At 47.3% G+C, this 19,381-nt stretch overlaps 1 protein-coding gene across 15 annotated transcripts in view; it reads left to right on the forward strand.

The window, feature by feature from the left end:
* ACTR3B (actin related protein 3B) overlaps positions 1-19,381 on the forward strand; it is a 105,594-nt gene that overhangs the window by 60,430 nt on the left and 25,783 nt on the right. For 11 of the 15 annotated variants that reach the window (XM_024739131.1, XM_024739134.1, XM_024739135.1 and 8 more), the window contains 2 exons: positions 185-268; positions 813-1,660. The exons of 1 other annotated variant lie outside the window; for it this stretch is intronic. In XM_024739131.1, coding sequence (XP_024594899.1) covers positions 185-268; positions 813-1,174 — 446 coding nt within the window. In that variant the 3' untranslated portion in view covers positions 1,175-1,660. Of the gene's footprint in view, positions 1-184; positions 269-778; positions 1,661-19,381 lie in introns of those variants that run through there. 3 more of the 15 variants (XM_024739132.1, XM_024739133.1, XM_024739142.1) reach the window with 3 other exon arrangements.

Below are 19,381 nucleotides of genomic sequence, written 5' to 3' on the forward strand. Positions count from 1 at the left end.
GGCAGCAGGAGCTGCTGAGAACCTTCCTTTCAGGGCGGAGTGCAGAGGTGCTTGAACCTGAGGGCAGGGCTTGCGGGATGGGAGGAGGCCCTCAGAGTGGAGCCCCGTCCAGTGGGTGGAAGGGCGTCAGGGTGTGGAAGGGCATCTGCACAGGTGAGTCAGCACACATCACTTCCCCTTCCAGCCCAAGCCCGTGGAGGTCCAGGTGATAACACATCATATGCAGCGCTATGCGGTGTGGTTCGGAGGCTCGATGCTGGCCTCAACTGTAAGTCCTTTTCTAGATTGTGCTGTCTTTTCATCTCTGTGTTCTCTGCTGAGTTTGAATAAATACTGTCTTTTGGAGGTTAAATTATGTGTGTTCTAATTGTGTGTGGCTCTAAACAGCTGCACGTTTAATTCTGAGATAGAAGAAATAACTTTAACGACCATTTAAACTGCACAGCTAATTCGTAAGCATCCTTGCCAATTAGGGGTTACAGAGAATATGGATAAGAGAATCCAAAAATAACCTAAAACATCTTGCATTAATCATTAGTTCCAGTGACTTTTCAGAGTAATTACTACTTTCTTGCCTCAAATTTGGGACTAGCTAACAAACTGCTGATTTAGGGCGAGCACGTAGTTGTTCCTAAATAGAAGCTGAATAAGTTTGGAAAAAATGGAATAAGCTCCCGCTTTGAAGAGGTCAGAATCTGTGACAGAGGCCATCGGGGAGAGGATGGAGGTTTGGGGTGATTTGCTTGGTCGTTGACTTGGTTTCATTTCCCTTCTGGAGCATTTATGCTCCTTCTGCTGGTTGCCTCTCGCAGCCGGAGTTCTTCCAGGTCTGTCACACCAAGAAGGGCTACGAGGAGTACGGCCCCAGCATCTGCCGCCACAACCCCGTCTTTGGAGTCATGTCTTAGTGGCGGCTTTGACACCGCCCTTCCAGTGGTGTCGCGGCAGGTGCGCAAGTGTCCTTCAGACCCGGAGGAGACCGGCTCCTGTACATAGCGCGCGTGCCGTGGTGCCGGGCAGCCCAGCAAAGCCATCTCCGCGCCTGGCCTCCCCCCGCCCCCCCGCCCCGCTCTCCTCTCCACCCGAGCTTCGAGTCCACAGATCCAATTCCGGAGGAATTCAGCTGCGACTCTCAGATTTGTTACAGAAAACCCTAGAACACGGCGCAAAATAGCTCCCCATCCAGGGCAGAGTATGGGGCTCTCGACCCTTTTCCTCCCAGACTATTTTTGTAAATAAAATGTTATAAACTTGAAATACAAATTGATGTTTATATTTCCTATCATTTTGTATTTTACGGTATTTGGTACAACTGGCTGATCCCGAGCACGAGTAGATGTCGATGTCATGGAGTGTTGTCATAAAACGTTTTTAATTGTGAGGCATGTTCTGATGTGTGTGTAGGCAAACAAAATAAAGCAGAGCACACTTTTCTGGTCACGTGTTTGCTAGGAAATGGTTATGCTTTATTGGAGGATGGGGAGGTTAAACACTAAGCAGTGTTGTGTGACAATTAGTATAGACAACGTATCCTTTCATTGTCTTGTTTGAACTTTTCTGGAATTGTTTTATAGAAGATGCCGGTTTGCTGTTGGTGAATGTTCGATGAAATACTACCTTGCACCATTGTAATAAAAGCAGTTAGACTCTTTATAAAGATCTCCTCTTGTGCTGTAGTGGTCTTTTGGTTTTCCCCTTTGTGCCTGAACTTCTTTCAAAGAATACTGAAATTTGTTTCACGTCTGTGGAGGCTCTGATGATTGACACCAAGTTTTGGAGAGGAAGTTTCCTAAAGTGATGTATATTGCCTGTCCTGCAGTGACCACTTGGCCGCCGGAAGTGGTGTGGATGGGCCTGTGAGCGTCGGGGGCCGGGTGGAGGGATGCGCCTCGTGGTTCCCACCGCCCCTTCCTGGGAATTCAGAATTCATGGCTTTAAGCTTTGAGTAGCTACTCTGACATCTGCTGAGTGGATTGCTGGCTTGAAAGGTAATTTCCTAAATTAGGAGATTTAGTTTTACCCCATTCTTCATATAATACTTAGGTTACTTTTTAAACTATTATTTACGGTATTTCTTCGAGGTCATGAAGTATGTTTTATTCTCTGAAAATTTGCCTTTGTAAAGAAACATTTGGTTTTACTTTTTTTTTTTTTTTTTTTTTTTTTTTTTGACCCCTGCATCGGCAGGCGGACTCTCAACCACTGCGCCACCAGGGAAGCCCGGTTTTACTTTTTAAGGTTAAGAAGTTTGGGGTGATAAAGGAATCTTTCCGCTCAGTGTTGTGAAATCGGTTTTCCTGGGCCGTAGGCAGGCCCTGCCACTTGCACCTGATGCTCAGCAACCCCGGGCCCTCCAGCTCCTCGGTGGAGAGTCTCAGGCCACTTGGTTCTTCCTTTGTCCAAACTCTGCTTTCGACCCCACTGGGGTCTGCCCTGCTCAGGGCCCCGGGGCCGGGTTGCTTCCTCCTGGTATTCCAGCCCCTGTATCCCAACTCTCCCAACTCTCATGCAGGCGCCCTGTGCACCCTGCGTGTTGGCAGGAGTCACCTCCCCTAACACCGCTTCCGCCGCCTTCCTCTTCTGTTCAGGAACCGTGGGGCCCTCGGGGCCCCTCCTGTCTCCCGTCTTGGTGGGCATCTTCCCACTGGGGTCCTTTGCCTCCCCAGCTTCACCGTCTCTGCGCTTCTCACAGAGAACGCACCGTTTCTGCCTCTGCTTGGTCCCCCCTTGCTTTGATTGGCCAGGTGCCTTGCTGGCAGGTGCATTTCCCCCAAACTCCTAGAGCAATGAGCTCCTGTGGGCCATTGCCGGCCCCGGGCTTCAGAGGGGTTGTGCCCACTTCCTGTTTTAGCTGCCCCTCAAATGACCCTGTGTCAGGAGCCCAGTATCACCCACGTCGGCTAAGCTAGAACTACTGTAACCCGTCCTTCAACCACAGAACTTGTAAAGCTCCCGTTGCCCTTGTTTGGGACAAGATTATCTTTGAGAATGTACTTTTGTTTCTCGTCTTACAGAATCTTCATCAGAGCATTTTGTTTTAACATAACATTGGTGGGACAGAGTCATACATGAGAACGTGACTGGTGTGATGAGGGGCCCTCAACTCCGGCCAAGACCCCTCCCAGATCACATGCATCAGGATGCAGGGAGTGGGAGGGAACAAGGAAGGCATTCATTTTTCACTTTCTGTTTTTAAGCCCCGTAGGTGATGCCCGTCTGTAGCTGGGGCTGAAAACCCTGGTGAGCAGAGGAAGGACTTTTGAATCTGAAAGATCTGAATCTAAATTCTGGCTGTTCCTTATGCAGATGGTTTCTCTTCTGTTTCCTCATCTAGCTGAGAATTGCAGTGGCCTCGTTGCTGTTAGTAGATTGGAGTTTAATTTTTTTGGTTTTTTTCAATAAACCTGCCAGATACTGTGTGTAGAAATGGGATGTGATTCTGCAATGTGCATTGGTCGTTCTAGAAGGAGGAAAAATGCTTAGAGTTGTTAGCAATTTTAAGAAAATCTACACATACCTCTTCTTCAGATTGAATTAGCACTAGATCATAATGTAGCAATGAGTTAAGTATTAATGGAGTCGATGGGTAAAATCAACCTTCTATGATGCCTTATAACTCTCAGCGAACAGTTTTCTATAAAAAATTTCAACCAATGCACACTTTAACAAAACATTCTAAAATTACAAGTCAGTAGTTTTTACAACTATTAAACCTATAGATATGACAAGAAGTCACTTTACCCCATTTGACAGATGTAAACATAACTTTATGATGATAAGAATATAACAGGAACACCTTACTTAAGGAAAACCTGGTTAACTGGTGTGTATCTGCCAACGTTCCCTTTCTAACAAGATGCAGTGGCTGGCTCTGGGTTGCTCTTTACAACCCACCTGTGGGAACAGCCTCTCAGTTTTTGCAGAGGGAGCATTATCACCTCCTCCTGAGGGCTTCCACTTCTGCTTTTATTAATTTTCTAGCCAAGACTGGATCAAAGAACATGAGGCTTATGATTTTTTTCCTAAATGTGTGAGGGGTAGGGGAAGAACACAGGAGAGGGAAGTTCAAGATACCAGTGCGGAGGCTTCCCTGGTGGCACAGTGGTTAAGAATCCACCTGCCAATGCAGGGGACATGGGTTCGAGCCCTGGTCTGGGAAGATCCCACATGCCGCGGAGCAGCTGAGCCCATGCGCCACAACTACTGAACCTGTGCTCTAGAGCCCATGAACCACAACTAATGAGCCCACGTGACACAACTACTGAAGCCCACGCACCTAGAGCTCGTGCTCCACAACAAGAGAAGTCACTGCGATGAGAAGCCCGCACACCGCAATGAAGAGTAGCCCCTGCTCACCGCAACTGGAGGAAGCCCACGTGCAGCAGCGAAGACCCAATGCAACCAAAAAAGATACCAATGGGGGAGGGGTAGGTAACTCCTTGATCAAGGTCCTTGCAGAGGTGGGAGATGATGTGGTCCAGAGTTGAGGGGAGGAAAAGCCCAGGATGCACCCGATCCTTCTAGTGGAACAAATCCACAGGGCAGGCAGGGGACGCCCTTCACTGGAACTTCCATGGAGCCCGGCCGGAAGAGGCAGGAAGCAGCGAGTTGGCTTCCTTAGGGGTGGGGTTTATGCTGGGCAAGTGTGGCGACAGGGCAGGTGTCCTGGGACTTCTCTGTCCTTGAAGTCTATGAAGTCCGGGTGGGTGGGGAGTAAAGGGAAGGGAGTATTGAAGGTCCTGAGTTTCAAGGTCAGGGGGGTGGGCTCCTAGGGAAGATGTAAGTGTTTAAGATTTCAGAGGTAGAGCACTTCCCAGTGAGAACAGGATCACTGAAGTGAGTGGTCATGGTGTAGAGGCCGTCGGAAATGGGAGAGATGAGGGAATTTTGAGATGAGCGTGTTGGATAGATTGGTGCGTGCTGGCATCATCCAGGTGGGGTGGGGCCTTGGAGATGAGAGCAAGATTGTGACCCAGTCTCCAAAGTCCCGAGTCCGTTTGGGTTGTGGCCCCGAGCTGAGCACAGTGTGTGGGGAACTTGGCCAAGTGCTGACTGCACGTGACCTTATTTAATCTTAGCAGCCTGTGAAGTTGGCATTACTATTATTCCCCCATTTTCCAGGTTAGAAACTGTGGCTCAAAGAGATTTAATCACATGCTCGAGACCACACAGTTAGGAAGCAGAGAAGTCATTATTTGATCTAAAGTATGCATTCACTTGAAATCATGCCATTTGCAGCAACATGGATGGACCTAGAGATCATCATACTAAGTGAAGTAAGAGGAAGACGACTATCACGTGATACCACTCATACGCGGAGACTAAAGATACGATGCAAGTGAACTGATTTACAAAATAGAAACAGACTCACAGAAAACAAATTTATGATTACCAAAGGGGAAGGGGTGGGGAGGGATCAGTTAGGAGTTTGGGATGAACAGAGGCTCACTACTCCTGGCTCTGTGCTGGGAGCTGCTGCTGTATGACCAGCGTGAGGATGCCTCAGTTTTGGCTGTGCGTCTTCCATAGACATGCTTTAGTTGAACACACTGGGATCTGAAAGTTCCCCTTTGGTATCACGGTGTTATTTCAAGGGGAGGTTGGTGCACAGCATCCTGAAGGGATTAGCCCCAGTAGGGGTTTCTTTCCCTGAGTGCTCTCGCCCTCGGCTCCAGCATCATCGATGTGTGAAGCCTTCTTGGACCTTCCCCACCGAGTCAGCCTCTTCTTACCCACGCACCAGCTATGCCCTCTGTCCCTCACCTGGCTGAGGTTCTGGAAAACGGGACTGATTTTTGTGCCCCCAGGACCTTCGCAGTGCCCGGCACGTGGTGGGTGCCTGTTAAATATTGAATTAAATTTCTATTCACACGAAGACTCCATCCCTGGTTTTTCCAGGCTGGGTATGCTGTATAGTGAGAAGTGTTGTGTGTTTGGGTATCCTTGGATGAAAGCTGGGTTTTGGGTGTCTGGGGTGTTACCCATCATGACTTTAAGACTTTTTAACGATATAACATGTATCTCTTGAATGGATAAAGAAGATGTGGTACATATATAAAATGGAATGTTAGCCATAATAATGAAATAATGCCATTTGTAGCGACATGGATGGACCTAGAGATTATCATACTAAGTGAAGTAAGGCAGACAGAGAAAGACGAATATCATATGATATCGCTTATATGTGGAATCTAAAAAAATGGTACACATGAACCTATTTACAAAATGGAAATAGAGTCACAGATGTAGAAAACAAACTTATGGGGGAAAGGGGGGAGGGATAAATTGAAAGATTAGATTCGACATATACACACTACTATATATAAAATAAATAACTGATAAGAACCTGCTGTATAGCACAGGGATCTCTATTCAATACTCTGTAATGACCTATATAGGAGTAGAATCTAAAAAAGAGTGGATACATGTATATGTATAACAGTCATTTTGCTGTGCACCTGAAACTAACACAACATTGTCAATAACTAGACTCCAATAAAAATTTTTTAAAAAGATAAAAAATAAAATTGTACACAACATCCTTCGCCCAATCTAGCTCTTATATCAAATAGATCAGTGGTCGCCTGGGAGAGGGTTGGGGGTGGGGAAGGTTAGGAGGAAATGTACCTACCAATAGGTACGGGGTTTCTTTCTGGGATGAGTAAAGTGTCCAAAGTTGATCCTAGTGAGGACTGTACAGCTCTTGGGATACACTAAAAGCCATTGAATTATACACACTAAGTAGGGGAATTCTGTAGCATGTTAAGAACTTAGTAGGTTTCTGAAAAAAAAATCTGGCTCTTAAGCCATGACTCCAGTAGGTGTTCCGTATACCTGACAGGTGGGTGTGCGATGCCGTAGCACACGTGTGTGAGAGGACCTCCCTCCGCTGTGTCACCGTCTGCAGTGTGGTCAGCGGGAGAGCCCAGCGGAAGAAATGACCCCGCAGGAATCTTGAAGACGTAAGTATATTTTATGGTAGCGATGGCCAGTTCATTCTCCAACTTAACTAATACGCCTAACGAGCTCTCGTGTGACTGCAGTACCGACAGTTTTGTGATGAATTCATTTTTTATGATCCCTGCCTTTTATCTCATTTGTAAAAAGTACGATTGTGGTGAACAGGCTTGTGAGGTTAATCAAGCATGTAGCTTATCTCAAACCGCAAGAGAGCGCCATTAAGAATATTTATCTGTTAAATAATTCTTTACTTGGTTGAAGACTATTTCATAATGTTTCTTTTAAAAGTAACTGTCACGCTTGTTAAATAGAAATATAAATTGATTGGCAAAATAATTGTGTGGGGTTCTAACTGGCAATTATATCAATTTCACTTGGTCGGATGGAAATAAATCTTGTTTAAAAGGAGGAAAAGACCTATCACTTGATATTGGTATCACGGAAGGATTTTTCTCCTGTTAAAATATTAGTTCTTTCTACCCTGTTATTATGTCTCAAAAGTAAGCAGCTGTTTATTCTCTGAAGATTAATTTCTCACGTTTTACCCACTTGTTTTTAGCTTGGGATGCTACAGGTTTTTTCTGGTTATGTGTGTGTGTGTACAATCATATAGAGATAAGTTAATAGTATTTGCTACTAAGAATTTCAAAGATTTTTGATTGATAAAAGAGGAATATACCTATACATTGTTAAAAATTAATAATTACAAACCCAAGAGTTTATGATGGCCAATAAAATTTAAATGATACAGCATTGGCTATATTTTCAATATTAAGGAGTCAGATCAGCTGTAGTAATTGACCAGAGCGCCATTTAAGTCACTCGTGGCTGGACTAGCACCTACTGCAGATACAGTTTTAATGGTTTCCCATCAGACACACTTTGGCCTGAGTAGTCTGTCCTCGTGCTTATAGCTAATTCGGCTGTGGTGGCCAGATGAGAACGAGTTCTGAGGGGTGCTTTTGGTGTCCCTTTTCACGGCAGTGTGGCTGAACTTGGCGACTGAGCAGAGAACGGGCCAGCTGAAATCCTGCCTCCAGACTCTGGCATTGCTGTTGGCTTGTTGCTGGTCCTTGTTAATATCAGTTCATTTCTTTCTCCTGCTCACCTACTGATGGGGGTTATGTGCTCCAGGGGAGCCAGTGGCTGCAGGATCCCACCTTACTGGACAACTCCGATGACTAGCGTTCCTGGAAAGATGAGCTAGGAGGGGATGGGGACATTGTCAAGGAAACCACAGGAGGCTGTGGTCCAGCTCTCACCGCACCCCTCAGACTGTAGTCTATAGAACCACACCCTCTGGGTTTGTGCGGTTGCCTCCGGTTTTTGTTTTTTTAAACTGGGAAAAGCCATCTTTTATCGAGTGCTTGCTGGGTTCTGGGTACTGTGCTAAGTCCCCGTTCCATCAACGCACGTTTGCTAAGTGCCTGTTAGCCCCAGGATGTGCCAGTCTGAGGTGGAGTTTCCTTTCCAGTGGGAGAGCTGTGCATTAAGCAGATAATCGCAGATTATCACAGACTGTGAAAGGGCCACGAGAGAAAGAAGTACGGGGTGCGCTGAGACACACCACAGGGCCCCTGGGTGGCGTCGCAGCTTCCCGAGCAAGTGACACCCAGCTGAGACCACGAGAGACGCCAGCCGGGTGGAGGTGTGGGGAAGCAGCCAGAAGGGGCTGATACGGCAATGAAATGCCTCACTAACACACAGGCCCGGTATGGATGGAGTAGAGGCATCCAAGGTGGGGCTGGGTGCAGAACTCGGTCTTTCTCTGGAGAGCAAAGTCCTCAGGCACGTGAAACAATTTTAAACATAAGCGTGGATGATCAGGTTGGTACAGCCGTGCCTGGAAGTTTCAGCCAAGAGCTGTAGCTTTTCTCTAGAGTCTGAGCAGACGTGGAAGAAAAGAGGAGAGTCAGCCAGACGCGAGGGCTGCTCTGGAGTGTTCTCTTGGGAAAGTTGTCTCGTGAGACCAGATGGTCTGGCAGAGGCAGCCAGGGAAGACCGGCAGAAAGTTCGAGCCTTACCCTGTAGAATAGTGGGCAAAAGGAATCAGAGCAGCCAGCTCCTACGATCTTCAGATGAAGGTGGGGAATGGGTTTTGGGGGTTTTAGTGTAATAGAATATACGGCCAGTGGATGCAGTTAGTTTTCAGTTTTAAAACTGAAAGACAATTGCTCCTGCAGAATTTAGAAGTAGTAGGTGTTTTTCACTCTTCTTAGCTCTGTGCTTTCTTCTGTAGAAAAAGAGCTCCTATGATTTGTCCATAATCAGTGGTATTTGAGAGCTATTACAGAAGGACTTATGATACATACAGCACAGTGTAGAAAAAGTGCTCTAAATAGTAATTAGAAATAAGCTATCAAGAGAAATGTTTGTGAGCTATAAAGGTACAAATGACTGGTATTTTCCACTGACATGACTCATCTTAATTACAATGGTATACTGAACTTGCATTTCTGATTATGCAGTCATTTTCTTGAGCTGAATTAGTATGTTTTAACATTTACGCATTCGCTCTTAGTCTATGATAAATTACACGTTATAGGTAATCAAAACATCATTGCGCGATGTCATTACAGTGCTCTGAGTGAGAGTTTAAGAAGGTTGTTACAATAGTATATGTAACTTCAATGTCCCCTACTGGCAAAGATGAATAGCAATACGAACTTTCTGGTTGATATGCCGTTCATGTCCGGGTTGATTTACAGTTGAGTAACTTTTAAAGAGCTGACAGCACTTGTGCTGAGCCTTTATGAACAGTGTCCCTTCCAAGGAGGAAGCCATCCTCTGTAATTTGGTGGTGATCACTAAACCACTCATAATAATATGTGTACTAAGTTTGTCGTTTAAGTGCCCTGAGAAGTTGTTATATTCATGACATAGTAAGGTAGGTGCCTGGTTTCACAATGTCACATTAGGAAATCAGCTACATGAAAACGGAATAATGATGTCGATAGGGCTTAAAAACCACACCTGGGGATAGTTTTTCAGGATTTTGTTTTTTCTTAAAAAAAAGAAAAAATCACTGATACATTCACACAAAGGGATATACATTTTTGAGCGTATATATTTTTTCTTAAATCTTAAACTCTACCATTCCAGTGGACTGCTCTAGAAAGCCTTGGGGCTGTAAATACTGGATGTCTGCTTATTCAGTTCCTTAGCCAAGGGGGATGCTTGTTGCCGGTGTGAATAGAATGGGAAGGGGATTTGGTGTTCCTTCCCCAACATCAGAGATGGGTTTGTAGGGATGAGAGTTACAGACCTTTAGACCAAGCAGTTCGCCTCTCCCCGCCCTCCCCACGACCAGTCCTCTTGACCACGTGGGATGAGAAGTGACTGATGATGAGCAGAATTCTGGTCTGTGTCCGCCGCACAGAGTCGGGCTTGCTGGATGACACAGGACGTGAACCAGAGACCCCATGGAGACCAACAAAAATTACTCAGGCCTGCTCACAAGTGAACTGTGGCTTAATACCAAGGAACTGCTTCCGATGTGCTTGTTATAGCAGAGAGATGAAAAACAAGTTCCAAGCTCAGATATATTTAGGAAACCTTGTGTTAAAGAAAGCACATTTCTTTTTTCTTTTTTTTTAGAAAGCATCTTTCTTTACTCAGTTGACGAGAATTTTTGATATGCTGGGATGCGTCGTGTCCTTCTGAGCACAATGTAGTGCACTGCGTTCCGTGTCTACACCCTGGCCTCCAAAACAGGAACACCTCTCGGCACCAGTGGTCCAGAGGACAGAGTCTGGGGAATCCGTCCTACTGGGATCCCCCAGGGAGAGCCGCCTTCGGATCGGGTTGTCGGAGGAGGGCCCTCTCTCATCTTGCTCTTGGTAGACTGAGGGAAATTGAGGTTTCTAAAAAGGATTTTTTTGTTTTTACTTTGGAATAATTACTTTTATTTTACTGTGAACTGAAGAGAAATGATAATTGTGCTTCTGATGGTCATTGGTGATAAAAAAATTTAAGGAAAATTGAAGTTACAGAAAGTATTTCGGTATTTTGCAGAAAGATTGTAATTAAGAAAATGGGCTGTTTGGCATTGCTTTCCGTAATTTTTCATTTCTTATGCTCTCATTCATCATCTGAGAGGATGCACGCGTTCAGTGTGTTACAGTCTGCAGGCTGCATTTATGCAGTTTTTCTGCAAGGACCTAATTCCTATCCATTGGAGTTTGATTTCAAATATGAACAAAATCCCTGACAGGAAAAGATTGAGAGATGCCAGGGGTTGCTACAGTGCTAACTGGGGTGGGGGTGGGGGATTGATAGTGTGCTGGTCACTGGGACAACAATTTTTATTTTTTAGGGAAAACAGATTCCTTTTAACGAGTATGATAAAAGTAAGAATGATATGATGTTATGCTGACATCCTTTGTTCTTGAGTGAGAACCCCCAGTTTTCTTTAATCTCCAGTCACAATTGTGTGCTTTGGGGAATATTCTTTTTTCTTCGGGGGGGTGTGGATATTCTTAAAGAGGAAAATAATTTTTATTCATTTTAATAGTTTTAGTGGGCATCCTATTTGTGGTTAGGGCAAAGAGTTTCTAAAGGTCATTTACTTTCAGACGTTTTTGGTTCAGAACTTTGGAGACTGTGGTCAGCCTTCCATCGCGTGGGCTCTGCCCGTTCGTTATCCAGGGGGGACTGTGATTGTCCCCCTGCCCTGCCCTCCGGCTGTTTTTCATGGCAGCACCTCTTCTAGAGAACGTAGAGGAAAATTAAAGATGAAAACGGCTTTCCTTTTAGTTGTGGGAAAAATAATTGGTGGTAAAGAAGATAAAACTTTGTTGTATGGAAATAAATGAAGAACCACATAAGTAAGAGGCTGCTTACTCAGCGCTGGTGGAGCGCAGGGGTCCATCCAGGGGAAGGGGGCTCCGGGGCGCCCTGGTGGAGGCTATGGGCGCGGGGGACCTAGGGCGGCCAGCTTCCCCACGTGATTGGTTAGGGGAGCATGTTGGGTTTTCCCCAGTTGGTCCTCAGCTGGAAGTGGGGTCAGAAATGAGGGAAGCTGTCCGTTGTTGATAGAGTCCTGGCTGTCTTGGGCTGGCTGCTGCTCGTACGGTTTGGCTTCCAGGGCTGCTGATGCTTGTCGATGAAAAATTAATCAGTCGATCTAAGAAAGAATTGGAAGATTTTATCTGAGCCAAATTTGAGGATGATAACCCGGGAAGAGCATCTCAGAAAGCTCTGAGAACTGTTCTGCCCTTTACAAGTTACGGCATAGTTATAGAAGCGTTTTCTTGAGACAGAGCAGAGTGTACATTAAATGATGTATTATCGACAGCCTGCGTAATCCAGATCTAAGTGCCGTCGCGGGGGGTCACGTGACCCTTACGAGCTCAAGGAGGAACGTTCTCTTTTCAGGGGTTGTCTTGATGCTGGGAGGGTGTGGCTCTTTTTGGCTGAGCAGGTATTTCTGCTGATGGGGGAGGTTTGATCCATGCACCATGCAGGTACACAGTGCACAGTGTGGGGATGGGTCCGAGGCAGGTTGTCACATGTGGTCTGGCTGCTGTCTGTTCATATATTTAGTCTCTCAATTGGAAAAATGAAATTTTGAGTGATGTGTGAATGATCCAGACTAGAGTTTTTTTTAAGTTTTTTCTTTTCTTTTTTTTTTTAAAGAATACATATGCTTTATTTGTTTAAATTTTTGGCTGGGCTGCTCGGTATGCGAGATCTTAGTTCCCCGACCAGGGATCGAACCCACGCCCCCTGCATTGGAAGCGCAGAGTCTTAACCACTGGGCCTCCAGGGAAGTCCCATCTACATTTTTCCATTCCCCAAAGCACAAAAGCCCCAACCCTGAGTCTACGCTGCTGTGCTGCTGTCACTTTATTTCAATAAAACCTTTGAAGTATTTCTACCACCGAATACATTTTTCCTTAGAAGACTTCAAGTGATGGTGAAAAGAACCTCAGATGTAGCTGCTGTGCCAGTGTTCTGGTCCCTGCTCTGTTCCTGCTGTGCTGTGTGGTCCCTGTGAGTCCCTGGGCCTCCAGTGGCCTTGGCGTGGATATTATGAGGTCCCACGACACTCTCTGGGGTGTTGTGAAGATACAGTGAAGCCCTGGAAACAGTTGAGGAGACCTGTATCAGTTTCCCAGAGCTGCAGTAACAAAGTACCACAAACGGGGGCTTAAAGCAACAGAAATTCACTGTCTCACGGTCTGGAGGCCGGAAGTCCGAGATCAGGGTGTTGGCAGGGCCGTACTTGTGGCAGCAGAACTCTGGTCTCCATGGCCTGCTCCCTCTGTGCGCGTCTGGGTCCACCTTTTCCCTGTTTTTAAGGACACCTCAAAACTACTTATTTCCTGGGACTTCCCTGGTGGTGCAGTGGTTAAGACTCTACGCTCCCACTGTAGCAGGCACAGGTTCGATCCCTAGTTGGGGAACTAAGATCCTGCATGCCGCATGGCGTGGCCCAAAAAACTGAAAAACACAAAGCTACTTATTTCCAAATAAGGTCACGTTCTGAGGTACTGTGGGTTAGGACTACGACATATGGGTTTGTGGGGAGGCCATTCAGTGCACAACGAGACCCCTGAACACACAGGCCTTGGGTTCCTTGGAGCTGATAGGTATCCACAGTGCTCCTGGGGTCTCAGTGGGCAGCTGTGAGCTTGGTACCCAATCAGTTTCCTCACCTGTAAGAGGAGGGTCGTGATGCATACCTCGTGTGGTTGGAAGGATTAAAAGAGGGAATACATGGAAAGGAAAGGGCTCAGCACAATTCCTGGAACAGAATAGCTGTTAGAAATGTAACCAGGGACTTCCCTGGTGGTCCAATGGTAAAGAATCTGCCTTACAATGCACGGGTCGCGGATTCGATCCCTGGTCAGGGAACTAAGATCCCACATGCTGCGGGGCAACTAAGGCCGCGCGCCACAACTACTGAGCTCGTGGGCCTCAGTGAGAGAGCCCACGTGCTGCAAACTACAGAGCCAAAGTGCCCTGGAGCCTGCGAGCCACAACTGGAGAAGAGAAAACCCGCACGCCACAACTAGAGAGAAGCCTGCGCACCACGAGGAAAGACCCCGTTCGCCTCAATGAAGATCCTGCATGCCGTGACTAAGACCTGACGCAGCCAAAAATAAATAAATAAATAATAAATAAATGTAAAAAACAAATGCAGGGATCTGCATGAGGAGAAAGGGAACAGTGTGTCTCTCACTAAGGGATTGGGTGTCCAGGTTCAGGGGAGAACCTGCTTCTTTCAGCCTGCGTTCTCAGCCAGTCTGACTTTTGCAGACATGGAAGGCCCAGCTCAGGGCTCGCTTTTCCTCGAAGCAGTTGGCAATCTTCCTGTGTTCCTTTGGCCCAAGGACTTACTGCTCCCCGATGCCCGCGGCTCTGTTCCTGAGGGCAGGGCCTCGCTGAGGCTCTTCTCTGCACACTGGACTCCGCGTCTCATCACCAGGCCCCTCGCTGACTGGTGGCAGGACTGCTGTGCAAAAATTATTCAGAATTTCAGGACGGCAGGCGTAGGTCTTTCTGCCTGGGTGAGGAGTCCTGTGTGATCACAGGACTGTGTGGCTGTTTGTCCACGAAGCCACCAGAGTTTCCCAGGAAGAGGCATTCAAAGGACCACTGACATGCCGGGAAGCAGAGGCGCGCAGGAGGGAGAGGCGGCTGGATGTTGTGAGGACCGCCCACCTCGCAGGGGCCACCGCTGGAGGGGGAACCCCTCCCTGGAGGGAGAGGACGCTGCTGTTAACACCCCGACTTCCTCCCGGTCCTTCGTTAAGGATGCCTCTTATTACAAGGCTGTGTCCCCCCGGAGGAGCAGGTGGTGAGACAGCTCAGGGATGGACCTGCCGCGGGGGGGGCGGGCGTGGTATTTATTGATTCATGAGTCTTCTTATAAAGCAGAGGAGAAAAGAAACAGTTATGTGCCAGAAAACACATTTTGATTTCTTAAGGGCATCCATTAAACTTTTACACTTGAATAGTAAATTAGAGCAGCCGCAGGGCTGCCTGGAAGGGCCTTCTGCTTTTCCCACCCGCGCGTTGCTGTGGTGTCCTTGAGTTCAGGGTTTAGGGGGAAGCTTGAGCGTGGTGGGCAACCGTGTGGCTTGTGGCTCAGCCCTGGGACAGAACAAGGACACTCCTATTGGTGGACCAGTTTGCTTCTCCACCTGATCTCCTTCTCCTTCTGGTCAAGCACAAACTGATTACCCAGTTTAAACTTGTTGTTTGTGTCAGACAAGTAAGAAAGTGGAGAATTTAAAAATTTGCAGAAAGGTGTCATGGATATCATATGCTCAGCACAGTTGGCAGGGCCCCCGGTGGGCACAGACTGTGGGTACCGCTTCCAGAGGGAGTCTCCCCTTGAAGTGAAGCAAGCACAGGATCGTAAGAACAACCGTGTCCGCAGATTCATGCTCGAGTTTTTCTAAACTATTGATCAATTCAAACAACATCTATCTTTCACTTTCTCAAGCTTGTCCTTTTTTTCCCCCAAAGTGTATTCTATTAATAAATGTTAGAGGTTGGCCGAATTGAGGTTGTCCTTCAGAACTGATTATTCTCGTTTTCCATTTGCAAAGCATGTAGTTTACCTACAGATAGGATACATTGAAAACGAGATAAGTCATTTCAACAGAGTTAGGTTGGGAGGGAATTTTAAGAAATACCTGCATCAAAACTTGCTTCTGCTCTTGATACTTTCAAATGTAAATAATATTCAGCAGCAGAGAGCTTGAAGAATGATACATAGGTTTAGTATAGAATTCCTGAGGGAATGAGCAGGGGTTTGCGTACAAAATACAGCATCCCAGTGTTCCACTTTCCTGTGTATCAGGGTTTTAGTTACAGACCACAGAATGCAAGTTCATTATTTATTTATATTAATTATTTTTTAATTGAAGTACAATACTAGTTTCAGGTGTACAACACAGTGATTCAATATTTTTATAGAGTATACTCCACTTAAAATTATTATAAAATATGGGCTTCCCTGGTGGCGCAGTGGTTGAGAGTCCACCTGCCGATGCAGGGGACACGGGTTCATGCCCCGGTCCGGGAAGATCCCACATGCTGCGGAGCTGCTGGGCCCGTGAGCCATGGCCGCTGAGCCTGCGCGTCCGGAGCCTGTGCTCTGCAACGGGAGAGGCCTCAACAGTGAGAGGCCCAAGTACCGCAAAAAAATAAATAAATAAATTATAAAATAACGGCTGTACCAAGTTAGATTTTAAAAGAACGAGTGCTGGTGGCTTCAGAATATCCGGGAGGGCCAGAACACAATCATCAGGAGAAATGCCTGGAAGCCAACCAGAAATGCAGAAGCACTGGCCCAACCCACCATGTAGCTCCTGCCCTTGCTGCTACAGCCTGAAAAAAACACAAGCCTGCAACCCTGTGCTGCGCCAGATGACTTCTCAGGATGGGGCTCCTCCTTCCCATTGCTGCCTCCTGCCTGGGCAGACCCTGGTCCCATGCGGCACGCCAGCTGCAAGGCCATCTGGGAAAGGCCATCTGTGTCTGCCTGGGTGGACGCATCCTCTGGGGTAGACCTGTCATCTGGGGTAGACGTGTCCCCCTAGGTGGATGTCTCCTTCTGGGTAGACGTGTCCCCCAGGGTGGATGTTTCTTCCTGGGTGGATGTGTCCTCCTGGGTGGATGTCTCCTCCGGGGTAGACGCATGCCCCTAGGTGGATGCGTCCCCCTGGGTGGATGTGACCTCCTAGGTGGATGTGTCCCCCTGGGTGGACGTTTCTTCCTGGGTGGACGCGTCCCCCTGGGTGGACGCGTCCCCCTGGGTGGACGTGTCCTCCTGGGTGGATGTGTCCTCCTGGGTAGACGTGTCCTCTGGGGTGGACGTGTCCTCCTGGGTAGACGTGTCCTCCGGGGTGGACGTGTCCTCCTGGGTGAATGTGTCCCCCTGGGTGGACTTGTCCTCCTGGGTAGATGTGTCCTCCGGGGTGGACGTGTCCTCCTGGGTGGACGTGTCCCCCTGGGTGGACGTGTCCCCCTGGGTGAACGTGTCCCCCTGGGTGGACGTGTCCTCCTGGGTGGATGTGTCCTTCTGGGTGGACGTGTCCTCCTGGGTGGATGTGTCCTCCTGGGTGGATGTGTCCCCCTGGGTGGACGTGTCCTCCTGGGTAGATGTGTCCTCCGGGGTGGACGTGTCCTCCTGGGTGGATGTGTCCTCCTGGGTGGATGTGTCCCCCTGGGTGGACGTGTCCTCCTGGGTAGATGTGTTCTCCGGGGTGGACGTGTCCTCCTGGGTAGATGTGTCCTCTGGGGTGGACGTGTCCTCCTGGGTAGACGTGTCCTCCAGGGTGGACGTGTCCTCCTGGGTGGACATGTCCTGGGTGGGTGGCTCATGCTGCTGTGTCTGGGAGAAGGCAGTTGCAATGCCCAGTTCACTTCAGGCTTCCTCAGACTCCAGCTCTTTTTCTCCGTACATGTGTTACCAGTCTGATCCTAAATATGGTGATTTATTTCCTTCGTCGGTGCATCTGAACTCTGTCTCTGAAGCTGTTAAAATGAAAGCAAATTGAGTTCCTCTCCGGAAGCAGCACATATGTGGAAGAGGCTGAACTCAGGGACCAAAGAACTGAAAGAACAAGAGAAACGATTGTGTGGGAAGGACATGCTGGATCCTCTGTCTCCTTTGTCAGAAGATGCAAGGACATAGATTTGCTAGTTTCAAATTTGGTAAAGTTGTATTTTTAATAGGATCAAATTCTTTTAATCACTTTAGAAATGACAGTGTTATCCAGTAATGAAGAACTGGGAGCAGAAGCTCCCCAGGTCAGCTGAAGACAGAGGCTCGATTTTACTATTAGATTGGAACATGAGATGTACTAAGGATAAGAGCAGGGAAGAAACAGAAAGGAAGAATTTAAACTGCTCTTGTAGTAGCTCTATGACTACTTCTTCAGGGTGAATAATGATTCCCATCAGGCAAGTAAGAAAATATTCCCATTTCATGAATCTAATTATCTACAAACAAGATTTCAGGGGTAGAGGAGGTTGGTTAAAAATACTTAGTGTAGGGACTTCCCTGGCGGTCCAGTGGTTAAGACTTCGCCTTCCAATGCAGCGGGTGCGGGCTTGATTCCTGGTCGGGGAGCCAAGATCCCACATGCCTCGGGGCCAAAACACCAAAACATAAAACATAAGCAATACTGTAACAAATTCAATAAAGATTTAAAAAATGGTCCACATCAAAAAATCTTAAAAAAACCCCACAACTTAGTGTAGAAGCCTGTTTTCTTCCCCTTCATATCTTTATCAGTCTAATGTAAGAGTGGAGCTTTTATTTGTAAATAAAAGAATCTACTTACTTTGACTGCTTGTGAAAAAAACAGTAGTAGTTATCACTAGTAGTTTCAATACATAAGGTTTTATTTTTTCCTGTAGGCAGGCCCTCCATGGCTGGCATCACGATTTCCCTGAGGGCCTCGGGGACATGCTCCTCCAAACGTTCTGGCCTGCAGTCCCTAGACTGTGGCCCTGGTCCTCATAGCCCAAAGTAGTGGCTGGAGCGCCAGCTGACACACATGCTTTCCAGCCAGCAGGATGAAGAAAGTGGCTAGAAAGGGAGTGACTCCTCCCTCTTCAGGATATTTCACGGAAGCACCATCCAGCACTTTCTTGAACTTGATTGCGTGGCAATAACCACCTGCCAGCGACGGTGGTAAATGGAGTCGTGTGGCTGGGGGACAGTGGGCTCAGCTAAAACTCTGTTCCATGACTAAAAAATAGGAGAGTGGATGTTGGGCATTGATGAGCAGTCTCTGTCACAGCTGAGCTGAAGGATCAGTTTTTATAGATTTCTTTTTAAAAAGGGTGGACTGATGCTTCAAGGACAATAGGGCCTCCTCTCCTGGCCTAAGTGCTTCAGAGCTGCCCCTGCCCCGAGATCCCACATGTGTTGACATCAATCTCCATTTCCCAAGAGTCAGGTTGGTCGCTTCAAGGAGCACCGACGAGGTTTTCAGGCCTCTTTTCTTTGATCTTAGCCTAAGGAAATAGGACACTTTCCCGGAAGATGCTCGTTGCTGGCTTTTAATTCCCCATGAACACAGGCGATTCTGTCTTATTCGGCCCGTTGAGACTAGGAATGAGGTGATAGAAATAACAAGAAGAATCCTTCATTTTTATCTTATACTATCAGTCTCCTTCCTTATTCCCCTTTCCCTCTGCCTCTACTGTTTAAAGCAAATAAAACAAATTAAAACAAAGCGCCTGTGTGAGTCTCCCAGGGCTGCTGGCACAAACTATCACAAACTGGGTTGATTAAAGAACAGACATCTATTCTTTCCCAGTTCTGGAGGCTGGAAGTCCAAGATCAAGGTGTTGGCAGGGCCAGGCTCCCTCTTCTGGCTTCTGGTGGTGGCCATCGTCCTTGGCCTTTCTTGGGTCGCAGCTGCATCACTCCAGCCTCTGTCTCTGCCAC

The sequence above is a fragment of the Neophocaena asiaeorientalis genome, unplaced genomic scaffold (assembly GCF_003031525.2).
Source record: "Neophocaena asiaeorientalis asiaeorientalis breed wild unplaced genomic scaffold, Neophocaena_asiaeorientalis_V1.1 scaffold145, whole genome shotgun sequence".
Lineage (NCBI taxonomy): Eukaryota > Metazoa > Chordata > Mammalia > Artiodactyla > Phocoenidae > Neophocaena > Neophocaena asiaeorientalis.